The following is a 14,328-nucleotide window of genomic DNA, read 5'->3' as shown; positions in this document are numbered from 1 at the left end:
TCCAGACATTTTGTTACAAACACAGCCTGCTAATGCACTTAAAAGATTTACAGGAACCAATTATCACCCTTTCTGCCACCCACCGACATCAATTATTGCTCAAATTTAAGATGATGACAAAATGTTTCAGGAGCCACTTTATAAGGCTCTGCCTCTCTGCGGCGATGCTCAGCTCTGACAGAGCTGTCCTAGAGCACTCCTGCTGAAAGCCTCCTTGCTCTACCCAGCAGCAAAACCTGGAGTATTGCTGGAAACTACTGCAATTACTGCCAGGAATTTATGGAAACAGCAAAACAACAGCCTGACGTGAAAACTGATTGTGCTGGAAAATGTGGAGGCAAAACGTCTGAAGGGTCTCCCACTGATCTCCAACCCTGCTATTCTGTACATCAATACATCATATACATACAATTAATACATTAACCTACACATGGTATAGATTATCTGTTTCTCTAAGGAGCTAAATAAGTCCAGCTCCCCCTTCCATAGGCTTGCAGTTTTCATCTCTGCCAACAACTTAAGAAACTGTCACCTGAAAATTTTCCTGAATTTCCTTGCTTAAAGATAAGCTTAAAGGCCAAGGCTATTTTCACACGTGGATTATTTGTGCTTGGGTTCTTCTTTTTCCCTCCCTTCCCTTCAGCCACCCCATGCTGCAGCAGCCCAACAAATGGTCCCATCTCACCTGTTCTCACCTGGGTACAGTGGCTCCCATTGTTTTGGGAGCACCCCTGGTCAGTGATGGAGGCGCTCGTGGGAGTGATGCTGTTCACAGCAGAGGCAGAAGCCCTACACACCCACCTTTGGCTTTCCAAGACCCCCACCATACTTTCAGCAGCTCTCCATGGACCTGCCACAGTGTGCTCTCATCTTCATCATTCCTGACTGCCATCAGTCCTGTGCCCCTTCACCCCCTGAGCCCACCAACTCTCCTGCTTACAAGGCGAGTTCTGCTCTTGACTTAAATTGGGGGATGGAGTCCTACACGAAGAGCAACAACCCAACAGCAAAGTGTGAGAGTGGCACCTGCCTATGGGCAGCTCAGGTGAGTCCTCCTCCCTTTGACAGCAACAGCATTAATCCAGACCAACACAGTGACATTGAGAGCAGCTTCCAGCCCTAAATCTGTTCCCAAAACACTTCTACACTGTACATCAGTACCTCTGTTAAATATCTCCTGCTTGTACAACACCACCAGGTAGTGGAGGGTTTGCTGGTTCCTCTGTCCACACAGTCCACCCTTCTGCTGCTGAAATGGTACCTGTGCCATGAGCTTACCAACCCGGGGGAAAACAAAGATTCCAGGATTCCAGGCTACACACGGATGTTTGTTGTGGGCTGCAGCACAGACACATTATAAAACAGCTCCAAACTGGCAGGATTTCTTCAAAACAACAACAATAACAATATCCAAACAAACAGACCCTGAGTTATTAATGGGCTTTCCCAAGCTCTGAGTGGCAAAGCAGGGTGAGCCTGGGTGTGGGGCCACGGCAGGGAAGGGGTGCAGGGCCATTGCTGGGAGTGGTCCCCTATGGCTATTAAAGGAAACCCTATGGCTGTGTGACAGACCTCTGCCCCTCCTCCTGCCAGCCTGGCCTGGGGAGCACCCTCATGGTGGGACAGCAGCCCTGGATCCCCTGCAGCTGGGTGCACCAGTGGATGCTGCAGCCACGGCACAGTGGGGCATTGCTCCTCAAGCTGATAAAATAATGGGAGAGCTGACAGACTTCTGACAAGGGCATGGAGAGAGGACAAGGGGCAATGGCTTCCCAGTGACACAGGGCAGGGTTAGATTGGCTGCTAGGAAGAAATTTTTCCCTGTGTGGCTGGTGAGGCCCTGGAACAAGGTGCCCAGAGAAGCTGTGGCTGCCCTGTCCCTGAAGTGTCCAAGGTCAGGTTGCACAGGGCTTGGAGCAACCTGGGAGAGTGGAGGGTGTTAGAACTGGATGATCTTTAAGGTCCCTCCCAACCCAAACCATTCTAGGATCCTACCTTGGGGTGGCCCTGCACAGCCGGGACATGGGGAGGGACACCCGGGGGTGGGCAGCAGCTGCCTGGAGACAGGCTCTGCTTGGGGAACGCCAACTTGCTGCCTCAGGGTGGAAAAGGGGCTCCTAGAATCCCAAAAGCATGCAGTGGGATGGGAGCAGCCTCAGCCTGGGACATGCAGCACTGCTGGGGAGGCAGCGTCAGTCTGCGGGAGTACGACTAACTGCAGCCTCTGCTCCAGAGAGCACATCTTCCCCAGGGGTCCTCCACTGACTTCAGCTTATTTCACATCTACTTGACCAATCTCACCTCTGCCGAGGGAGGTATCATCTCATTAGTACACAGACATATCTCAAGTATGCAGCGATGAATTCCCCCCAGAGCTTCAAAAGCAATCCATGTGACCTTTGCATGTTCCTGCCGTAAAATACCAGGAACACCTCCAAGCTCCCAAGATAGAAGCTGTGGTGGGCATATGTGAGCAGAATACACCATATGGATTAAGTCAAGGGAATACTTAGAAACTTCAACTCTGCCTTCAGCAAAATTGATTCCGACAACAATTTTAGCAATTTCTTCAGGATTTTCCATGTGTTTATGAAGTGCCAATCTCTGCAAAGGGATCTTTCAGCCTTGCTCTTTGAAGTCTCTCTAGCCCTGCTCTTACAATGGCTTTGGATTTAGTGGAGATCACAAAATACAGCATAAAATGTTAATATAAAACCAAAAACTTACGGTACGGCTCCCATCTAAAAGGAAAGGCCTGTGCTGCCTGCAGTGGCATGGACATAAATCTGGCTCAGGGTTTCATTCAGCCCTCTTCAGAGCCACTTTTTTTACAATCTCATATTGCAGCAGCAACAAATAAAACACTTAGGCATGCCTAAATACTGACTTCATCTCTAGCACACAGAGGTTCTTTAAACAGCACATTTCCACCAAGTACAGCAATAGCTCCTGAGGCATCTTACTGGGGGGTTTAAAACTATTTAAAGCTCTTTTATGTTTGAAAGTTTTGCTCTTCATGTAGAAGTTTTGCTTTTCACAGCAATTCCACCTAATTGGAAGAGGAATCAGCAGGCAGAACGCAGAGAGATGGAGCTATCTGGAGGTTTATCTGATCCCAGTGATAAAATTCCATCCCTGGGGTGACCTAAAAAGGACTGGAAAAGGCATGTGCTACGTGGATCCACGAAAGGAGAGCTGGATGATCTCATAGGTGTTTTCCAGCTCTCCTCCCCGCAGATCCTCAAGAGCCAGTCAGAGATCAGGATCCTTCTCTGTCATTAAATATTTTGGGAATGACATATTGTGCCCCTGGACTGCCCAGTGACAACAACTCAGCCAAACACCCAGGAGGAATTTAAACTTCTGCCTATCTCTTAAGGCTGGGAGATAAGTCCTGACTCCTCTGAATGGAAGGGGAGGCTGCAGTTCTCCAGTTAAGTCACATTAATGATCTCAGAGATTAGCAAAGCGGGTTTGGAAATCTCGGCGTGTCATTAATGTCAAGGGCTTCCGGGAGAAAGCACTATTTATGGACTGCCTTTGGACCAACCCAGGCCACAGCAATCCTCTGTCTTGGGTGGTGAAGGGCACCCAGATCCCACCCTGGCTTCTCCCATCTGGGAAGCAGAGGAAGCAAAGCCTCTGCTCTGGCACAGCCCAGGAGGTGAGAAGCAACAGATGTGCTGCAACAACTTTCCTCTCTGAGCACCCAAACCCCACCACTCCCACGGGCAGGAAAATGCACCCCCCCAAAGAAGCCCACTGCCCCAAGACTCTGTGCTGGGCGTGGCTGCCATGGGGGGTGTGACTCTGACAAGGAGATGGAGGAAGAAGAACGGATTTTGCTCAGAATTGCAGGGGGTCAGTGGTAAAGCATGACCTCTGTCCTGACATCGATCCACGGGGATGTTGAGGTGAGAGCCCACCCAGAGCACCTGCACAGAGCACCTGCACAGAGCAGGGCTACCAGGGGGCACTGCTGTGATGAAGCTTAAGCTCCCTTCCTAAACCCAAGTGCCTCCCAAAGCAGTGCCACTGGAGAAGCTGCCTCTCTCTCCTGGCACACTCGGGTTGGGCCCAAAGGTGACGTGGGGACACCAGTAGCCAGCTCCCATCTGGCCTGGGGCTGAGACCTTCCAGCTATCTCAACCTTCCATCAACACAAGAGCTCCATATCTGAAAGCCATTTAGGACACTGCACTTGAAACTTAATACTCTGAAGAAATAATAAAGTGAGCCAAATTTAACCAAACTGAGCTGGAGAAGCCAAACCTCTGCCCACGACAGAGCTGAGACTAAGGCAAGACCAGTTGACAAGGGCAAAACTGACTGTGGTTTGCAAGTGATGCTACAGGTTCCACAATGCTGAGATTATGGGAATTCCAATATACAGGATACCTATAACAGATAATCAGAGCAACTGCCAAAGCAGCCTCTGTAACTTTCCCAAGGTCATGGTAACAAAATTTACTTGTAAATCGTGAGTACATCAGAAGAGAGACATCTTCCAAGATCAGGCAATGTGGTGGCCAACTTCTGAGCTGGTTTATGCTCCAGGCAAGCTCACTGAAGTGCATCTTCCCTGCCTTCCTCCTGAATCTCACTGCAGCCCTCAGCCAGCTGCCTGTGAGACCGAGCACAACCCTCCTGCTCCACAGTGCACGATCCCATCTGCCCAAGCACTTAGTGACATACTCTGCCCCACCCTTGAAAGACCTTTGCCACTGCAAGGAATGCTTCATGCAGGCACACTTCAGCCTTCACTGACCTCACAAGGTGAATGTTTTATTGAGGTGTTATTCTTACCTGCACAGCAGCAGCCACATCACAGCAACCCTTACCTAACAAGGACTGGAAAATCCCTCCACGGTCTGGCAGGACTACACACCCAGGGGTCTGTGCCAACAAATCTGCCCAGCAGACCATGCTAAGCACTTAGTGCCAGTGGTCAAATTCCAAGCTCAGGTACTTGCACTCAACCAAAATGCACTAAAGGATTTGAAGAATGTGCAGTGATATAACAGCAGTGGTGCAGGCAATGTTATGCTGTGGTATTTAGAGATGCCTGGGAAAGGAGGCAATCAGGACCAGTGTTTCTGAGATTTCTTCCTTAGGGTCTTCTGCCCCACATGATTACCCAAAAAGCCCAAAATGTCCACTCTGGGACACCCAGGCAAGGAAAAAAACAACTGCAATACTCACCCATCTCCTTGAGCTCCATATTAACAAGCTCCAACCAGCAGGCATCGAGCTCGTCCAGGTCATAGCGGCTCATTCCTTGCAAGTAAGTCCTTGTGGCTTCTGAAATCTCAGAGCCAGGCAGGCTGCTCGGTGACACCTGTGAAAGGGAGCTCTCCAGCTGGGGGATGATCCTGGAAGGAAAGAAGGAGAGGCTGAAAAAGAGCTACAACTCACAAAAATTCTGTTTCTTGCCCCGGAGGGTGAGACCACGCCGTGTACAAACCCTACTCCAAGAATGAAAGCACCAAAGTCAAACCACGTGCACTGACAGTGGCCTCAGCACAGGTCCATGGCAACTTTCCTTCTACTGCAGCAACAGTTTTCCCATTCACCTGCAGAAATTTAATCTTTACATGAGAAAAATGAGCTACAATGGATATGATGGTCCAAATACTGAGAGCAACAGTGACCCCCCCAGCCATTACCTCCCCCATGAACACCTCCAGCGTGCTGTGCCACTGCAGTGCCACAAACACACCAGGCTGAGCAGCACTTTGGCAGCCCTGGCACTGGAGGACATCCCACGGTGGCCTGTGACATTTGTTCTGAGTCTGATCACAACCACAGGGGTGGGGAGAGGAGTTTATCTGCTGCAAACTCCCTGCCCAGAGAGCGACCAGGCACTGGCTGTCAGCTCTGCTGCCTTTCCTTGGCAACTCTGCAGCAATATGCCTCGTACTTGCCATGCACATGTCAACAGTGTCATGCCTAATGACATGCAAGCAGAGGGCAAGCTGGAAATGAGAAGCAGCCCCTGGTGCCAGCTGACAGATCTCGGCAAAGTTGGGAGCTGGAGCTCGCTGCAGTATTTGCACAGCTCACATTTCCTCCCACAAAATCCACCTCCTGGCACAGATACTGAGACAGAAAGATGCTGCAAAGAAACAACAACCAAATAGCAACCTGCTGCAGCACATCGACCCCTTCTAAGCAGCTTCTCCCCATGCAGAGCTGGAGGACCCAGCCCTGCTCTTGCACCAGAGCCAGTTGGGAAGGCCACTGATGCCTGCAAGACTTTTATCTGCCTTCTGTCCTGCTGTGTAAGTTAATGTCAGAGCACTGAGTGCCTCGTGCTCTGTGATGTGTCTGGGGCAAAGCCATCGTGCCCATCACATAACCAGATGAATCGTGGTACCAGATGCTCCAAGGTCTCTAAGTGCCAAGGGAAGAAACTTGTGCCCAGCTGTCCTCGGGAATGGGATCCTACCTTCCTTGCCCAAGGTCAGGAAGGAAATCTGTGGCAGGGCAGGAAAAAGAACCTGGAGTGTCTACAGACCCAGGCATGCAGTTTAATTGCTGTCTTCTGCAGTTACAAACACTGGACGAGCTTCAGGAGCCACCAGCAGGAGAAGCAACAATTTGAAACATCTAGACATGGATTATTTTCATCTCTTTTGCTTTACTTTCCCCACCAGTAAACTGAAAATAAAGATGTGACCCAATGCCCTGAGTACATCTCCAAATTTCAAGTCAGGAAATGAAATAATCCCATGAAAGGACAGCTCTCAGTCCCCACATCTTAAAATGAGCTCACTGTAATCTAGAACAGGTCTTAGGGATTCAGTAATGTCTGTATTTAATGCAGATGGAGTAATGACACTGAAACTAGGCATGCTCCAGCCAACACTTCAGGACTGACATCTAAGGAGCTCCCAAACCCCTAAAATCATAGAATCACAGAATGGTTTGGGTTGGAAGGGACCTTAAAGATCATCCAGTTCCTCCTCCTCCTGCCACAGGCAGGGACACCTTCCACTAGCCCAGGTTGCTCCAAGCCCTGTCCAACCTTGCCCTGAACACTTCCAGGGATGGGGCAGCCACAGCTTCCCTGGGCAGCCCCTGCCAGGGCCTCCCCACCCTCACAGGGAGGAATTTCTTTCTAATATATAATCTAAACCTGCCCTCTGTCAGTAGGAAGCCATTTCCCCTTGTCTAGCCTTTAGGCACTGGAAGATGCTATTAAAAAAAAAGCAGAAGCTGCTGGTGTAAGGTGCATTGGTTCACAGAGGAGTGAACCTCTCCTTCCCACGTCCAGCTCACCCCTGAACAGAAACAGGCCCTGGGAGGGTCAGCAGCCAGGCTGGACAACAGGGCTGTCTTACAGGAGAGACCTCAGAGCTGTTGAGAAAAAAACAATCCTCCAGCTGCAATGGATGTTCTGGCTGGAAAGAGCTGCCTGAGCAGCACGAGGCTGGCCCTGTAAGCCTCCCCTAAGCCGAGTTACACAAGCTGCTCACCCAACAGGCGGCTGCAACAGGTGATGGTCTGACACCCGGCCAGCCCGGGATGCTCGGGATGGCAGCAGGAAGGAGCTGCTATTTTTACCCTGGCATAAAAGGGCAAAGATTAATGCTCTGTGTACATATCACAGGAGTATCCTGAGCAGGTCATTCACTGTACTGACAGCACTGCAATGCCCTCGGTGTGATAAGGATGCTGACGTGACTGGAGAAACTTCCTGGGGTTCTCACTGACACGGGACACACGACACCACTCAGAGCTGAGCACTGCACTCCCAGTGAGGGACACAGCACCTGCCTGAGCCTGGGCATGTCAGCTCCATGTGCAGCCTCCACCTTCTTTCTGCAGGTACCTTGTAAAGAAGGATCTTTGCTGAACCTGGTGCTCAGAGACGGGAGACAAGTGCCCCTCCCCAGTCATGCCTGCCCCACGCTCCCAAACCTCTCCAAACCTGATGTGTGTAGACTCTCAGGCCCTGGCTTTGCACAGCCCCTGGTGATGCAGAGACCACAGGGAGCTCAGGGGCTCACTGATGATAACAGCACCACCAGCCCTTGACGTCCAGCTTTTCCTGACACTAATTAAATGGAGTTTGCTTTGGTTTAATGGGAACTGGCACTTACAGAGTGATGCTTTGCTTCTCACCATGTCACTGATGATGAAGATCAAGGTAATTAAGATACAAACATCTAACAAGCTCCACGTGCTCGCTGGCACTCTGTTCAAAGGTTTGAAACGTGCCAATGCAGAGATGGCAGGTGCCTCCCCCATCTGGGAACACACGGATCAGGGAGGGATGATCAGGTGCTGCAGCACTCGGCAGCCACTTTCCATTACTAGTTATCGGTCCTACAAGGAATAAGTATTAATATGAAATGTATCTTCTTAAGAGAACCACTAAACTTTACTTTTGGAGTTTCCTCTCCATGGGCACGACCCCGTGCCCCCACACTGATCAGGCAGCATGGGCTGGATTCCCAGTTAATTCAGGTTTGGGGATGCTGGGACACATCTGTGCCATATTCTCACCATTTCAAATATCAGCAAATGGAGGAGGTCAGAAATGAACAAACTGAAATAACTGCTAAATTATTTTTCATACAGTGAGCAGCTTGTATAACCCTACGGAGACCCGCTGGAAGCCTGGTCCAGATCAACCTCCTGACTCATCCACAGCACTTAAACAAGAGGTTTTCCTGGCTTGCAAACAATTCAGCAAATCCTATGAGAGGCTGTGCCTGCTCCCATGAGCATCTCCTCCCATCCCCAGGGGAGCTGGAGGCTGCCAGAAGCTGAGGCTCACATGGGACACCCCAAGCCTCTGGGAAGACCGAGCAGGATGTGATGCCCAGAGGTGCACAGCCTCCCATCAATTCCTGGATTTGCTTTAGTGGGTAAAATCATGTTCCTAAAAAGCAGCTCACTCCTTCCTGACACAAGTTAACACACCCGCAAAGAGCTTCTTGGTGTTCAGGTATAAAGATCAATGACTGCAGTGACAGTGCCTTGGGCTAGAAAGGAAGAGAGCCTACAATTTAATACAAGAGAGCAATCCTTTGGAAAAGCCTGTGCCCTGCCTTACAGCAATACAGAAAACAGACCAAGCTGTGCAGCCCTCCTAAACTCCAACAGCATCAAGAAACTTAGCCCAAAAAGCTGCCAGCTTTGTGCTGCCCAGACACACTGCAGTGGACTCACAGCGAGAAAAAGGGAACAAACCACGGGGGCTGCCCTCAGCAGGGTCTCCTGCCCATCTCCTGTTGGGTCCTGAGAGCTGGGCATGTCATCAGGGCTCCAATTCCATGGAGGAACAAGGTTTAATTCCTTTGGAAATACTCAAGTTTCCAAACAGTTGCTCAGTGGACAAAAAGAAACACATGCCAGCAACCCACCCAAATTCCCTGCAGCATCAGGGTGAAGAATCACGGAGGCAAAGCCTCCACCAAGAGCCAAACCATTTGCAGGAGCTCCATCACACTGGAGGAGCATTCACTCCTTTATTTATCCAGCCAGAGACATGACATTTTAAAAAAAATCCGTATCAGTCAAAGGCTCATTTAAACGAAGGGCTGAAAATTGGGATCAGCCTGAAAAAGCACAACAAACCTGAGGCCATTAGTCTGAAAGTGGGTCTCAAGGGCACTTGAGGAAAAGGAGTAAGTGGACCCCAACACTCTTGAGGATCACATCCATCCCTGGAGAAGATTACACAGTAATAAAATATACTCAGCAAATTCCCATGGTTAATCATCTCTGTAAACTGAATGCTTCACTTGGCTGAAGGGAGAAGGCATTTTTTTCTATATGCTCTCTTTTAATATACTAGATAGAAATAATTAATCCTGCATAGTGTTTCTCATCTGAAAATACTTAATTTTATTACAGCAAAGGCTTTAGTCTGTCATCTTTTCTTTACCTCCATTCCAGTCTAAATTAGTCTTGCCCAGTGTCCATAAATAAATCAGCTTAGGAAAGTCAGTGGAAAGATAACTCTGCCAGCAACCTTCAGTGGATGCTGATACTGTTCCTACTGCCAGCTCTGCTCCCAGGGGAATTCTCCTGCAGCACACGACAACTTTAAAAGGCCAATTTAAAGGATGATTTTCACTTTCTGTTTATTAAAATAGTATCTAGCAGGCCATTTGGACCAGATGCCCCATCTTCTTATGAACTCAAGCTAACAAATTTTATAGATGGTACTGCTTCTCCATAGCAGAGCAGAATTTAAGATGTTAGGAAAAGAGCCTGGGGGTAATAAGGGTGAAGGATGGGGTTGGAGATAGTGGTGGATGGTCGCAATAATGAGCTGCAACCCACACACAAGATTTTGTGACCCTCAGCGTACCCACACCCGGATTTACTAACCATGTTACACCTACTTATTGCATTTTTATGGCTTCTAGTAAAGTCTATAAAACCATGAGCCAAAAACTATACTCCCAAAGCTGGGTTCAAAAAGAAAGGGAACGCCAAGAAGATATTAAACGGTTAGGTTTTAAATTAACTGGCCTGATGTTCAGACCTGCATGCAAGCTGGCTGGACCGGCTGGACGAGCCTAAAAGCATCTTTAGGATCCAGGTTTTGGTGCTAACAGGTACCTGTGCACTTCACCCCTCCCCTCCTTCACTGAAGATACTCCAGGAAACATCCGGAGCACCCTGGTCACCAGCACAGGGTGCTGGAGAGCTCAGAGCCCTGTGGGCATCCTGCTGTCACCCCTGGCACAAGTCACCCCTAACCAGAGTCCCTGGACCCCATAGGAGGGACCACTGGTACCCAGGGTCTGCCAACACATCCTCCTGCAGATAGAGCAGAGAAAGGGCTGGAGGTGGTTGGTCCCAGGGAGGTGACACAGAGTATGTCAACAGGCCACTGTCACCAAACCCTTTTATTTTAAAACAAACAAGAACCTGAGCAGAATCAGATGGTACTGCTGGGACCACTCTATGTGCAGAAAATAAAGGATTTGCGGTATTTCCTTACTGGTTGCTGGAGCCAAAACCCCCTCAAGATTTGGCAACGGCCTCTGCAAATCCATGAAAATTCCTACATATATTAACAGCAGCCAGGGGGTCCGGGTTGGGCCTGGGAAGAGGAACCTGTGGTGGCTGATGGCCCCGTCTGTCACCCCTCTTTGTGCCACTGTAAGCTGTTCACATGTGAGGGGCTGTAACAAGCACATTCCTTGCAAGAAAAAGCCGATGGAGGGAACATCACACCAACCCCTGCCGTGCACATCCCTGCTCCAGCAAGCAGCCCAGTGCCACCGTGCAGATGGTCCCCACTGCTGCTGCTGGGCACAGCACGTGGCTGGGCTGGCACTGCCCTTGGGTATAACCTAAACCTTCTGTAAAGTGCTTGTCCCAAAAACCTGCGCAGGCAGCAAATGCCTGGTTCAGCTCTGAAGCTCCCGCTCGGCTTTTGCGGCAGTTCTGGGGAGAACAAAGCAGCTGGATTTGGCCCTGGGAGGATTCACCAAGCTCTGGTAACAGGAGCAGCCGTGCCCAAAAGGCGCTCCCTGACTGCACAGAGACCAGTGGCCACTGCTCAGCCCTGGGAAGGTCCCTTTGTGCTACCCAAGTGGCGCTGAGGACGTTCAGGAAGGGGTTAATGCTGCTTGCAGCAGCGTCCTGCCCTCCGGGTACCAGCAGCCAGTGAGTGCAGCTCCAGGTGACGTAATGCCTGGGTGGCTGCGCAGGCTGCACATCCACCCCATCCCTGCACACCCCATCCCTCCTGCGCTGGGCAGGGACCACGGGATGCATGTCTCAGGGACCCTGCTGCCCTCTGCCAGGCTCAGGCACACCCACCGTCCCTTCAGCTGACGCCCTGGTCCTTCCCCGCTGAATTCTGACACTCGGCACTACCCAGTGAATGTCAGAAATTATCATTATCGGCTTTTAAAACATCCCCAGCAATCGGGAATGTGTGATCCATGACCAGCACCACACAGCACCACAGGGCACAGCATCGGCACGGTCCCAGTTGGGAAACTCCTCTGGGCTCTGGGACCATTCAAGGTCTCTCTCCCTCCGGGCTTGGAAATCCCCCTGTGACAATCCCATTTCTGTGCAGAATGTTAAGGACAGGGCAGGGTGGCCCCTCCCAAGCTGCTGGCAGTTTAGGATGTACACAGGCAGGTTCTGGAAGTTTTAAAGAAATGCAGCTGAAGCTCCAAATCACAATTAGCAGGTGCAATAAAAAAAATGCTCAGTTTTCCCCCCACCCACCTAAAATCTCCTCCAGTAACAGCCCGTAACCATAGTTGGTCCTTCCAGGCCTCTGGAATAATGTAATCCTCTAAGGAGAAAGTGATTCACTCTTCTTTGATGTGATAAAAAGAGGAAAACAAGTGAACAGGAGGCACTAAACAGCCATCTTGTGAAACCCAGACAGCTTTTCCAATTCCGTTTCTGAGCTGTTTATCACCACATAAAAAGCCTGATACCCAGCAGACTAGAGAAAGACCGGAGCGTTGATGTCCCTGTCTTCCTCACGTTTATATTCCAGCCTAAATCTCACCGAGATTCAGCTCAACAAATGAATTATTTAAGTTGCAACCCTGATTCAGTGCCCAGAAAATCATTTGGATGTAAAAGGGAGCAGGGACCTGGAACAGAAGCACTCAGGTGCAGAGCAGTCTGCCTTCCCAAGGCAGGGGAGAGGACGGGCACCATGGCACAGCTGGGCTCATCTCCACACTTCTGTGGGAAGCAAACCACGGCTGCAGGGACACAGCAGTGGCTGGGCAGTGGTTTGCTGGTGGGCTGGTTGGAACAACAAAATGCAGATGTTTTTCTGGTTGACTAGACAAAAGCGGCGTCTGGGCTGAGAGCAAAGTACACATGTAACTTCTGATGCTGTGCAAGGATCTTCCCCATATTCCTTTCCCCCCTTTCTCTCTGTGCCATTGAGTTTTAACAGTAATGCTGAAGGCAGCAGGAGGGGACTGTGCCCCGCTGCTGGGACAGAGCACAGCCTGTGCTGCTCTTCTGGCTCTGAAACCCAGCAAACCCCAGCAGCCTCCGGCCCCAGGGCAGCTGCAGAGGATGCTCAGGCAGCATCTTCTCCCCACAGGCAAGCAGGGCAGAGCCAGCCACAGCCCTAACACCCGTGGGTGCTGCTCTCCATCTCTTCCCAGAACATCACTGACCTACCTGGTGGCCCTTCAGGGACCCATGCCACACACCAACCTTCTCCAAACCCAGCCCACAGGCTGCTAGCATTCTGCTCTTTTCCATTTACGCAACATATATCTTGGAATTGCTACTAGGGAAGCCAGGGACACTTGAGTGTGTGTTTTCTGGACATAAAAAGACAAAAAAAAGTTGCTTCTTTATGTAACTTAAGCCAAGCTACTAACATTAAAGCATCTGGAATTAATTATCCCAGACAGATAATGTTCGCACAATTACTTCAGTAACGCAAACAGTTCCACTTGCCTTTGTATCCATCTCCTAATGGGGACCAGAGACAGAAGATGTGAGAAATGGTGGCAGCTCTGCACCTGCTATGGTCTGAGCTTGAGCCACAGCAGATCAGGAACTAGCCAAGTGCCCCTGACACTGCTGCTCTCAGAGTTGAGCATCTGAGAGCTCAAAATACAGACAAGGGCACAAAGAAGACAATTCCCATCCTCAGCACGGTGTCATCCCATGGGTCTCCTGACACAAACCCAGCCTAAGGAAAGCAAAGCTTTGAGGGATTTGAAAAGGCAGCACCCAGACTCTTTTAATGTGTTCTGGATGGCTGCACTAACGCTGAACCCTGAAATACATGAGAACAGTTCTGATGCCGAGTCACCCAAGCAGCTCACAGCCCATCCCAGAAAACCAGGAGGGATCCGTCTCCCTCTTGCACCATCCACGTGCAGCTACACTTGTCTGGGTGCACTTCATGGAATCCTACCATGGTTTGAGTTGGAAGGGACCTTTGAAGGTCTCCAAGTCCAAGCCTCCTTCCATGAGCACAGACACCTTCAACTAGATCAGATTTTCCAGGTCTTCTTCAAGTGCACTGAAAAAACCCACCCACCAGCTCTCCTCCACCTCCCCAGGGTCCTGGGAGCAGAGGGACGCTCACTTTCCAGCAATACAGGCTTCACCTAAATTCAACAGGATTATGTGCAGCGGCACCAAGAACCCAGCAGCTATTCCTGCTGCTGGGCTGTCCCGCTCCTCCCATCACTCTGAAGAGCACTTAAAAATAATAGTTCAATGGGGACCTAAGGTGCACTAAATCACTAAGAGGTGATTTAATTACTCCTGCGGTTGCAAGCCCAGCAACCAGAGCTGCTGGGGTTTGCCTGGCTAGACACTAAATCCATGGTTCTGGATGGGGAGCAG

At 50.2% G+C, this 14,328-nt stretch overlaps 1 protein-coding gene across 2 annotated transcripts in view; it reads right to left on the bottom strand.

The window, feature by feature from the left end:
- Window positions 1-14,328, bottom strand: part of JADE2 (jade family PHD finger 2) — a 72,838-nt gene that overhangs the window by 30,270 nt on the left and 28,240 nt on the right. For both annotated transcript variants that reach the window (XM_027747591.2, XM_027747593.2), the window contains exon 5: window positions 5,203-5,372. In XM_027747591.2, coding sequence (XP_027603392.1) covers window positions 5,203-5,372 — 170 coding nt within the window. The remainder of the gene's footprint in view (window positions 1-5,202; window positions 5,373-14,328) is intronic.

This window comes from Pipra filicauda, unplaced genomic scaffold, assembly GCF_003945595.2.
Source record: "Pipra filicauda isolate LSUMZ 115617 unplaced genomic scaffold, ASM394559v2 scaffold89_size2521313_pilon, whole genome shotgun sequence".
Lineage (NCBI taxonomy): Eukaryota > Metazoa > Chordata > Aves > Passeriformes > Pipridae > Pipra > Pipra filicauda.
Note: the sequence above shows the minus strand (reverse complement) of the source record. Positions and strands in the feature narration are given on the sequence as shown.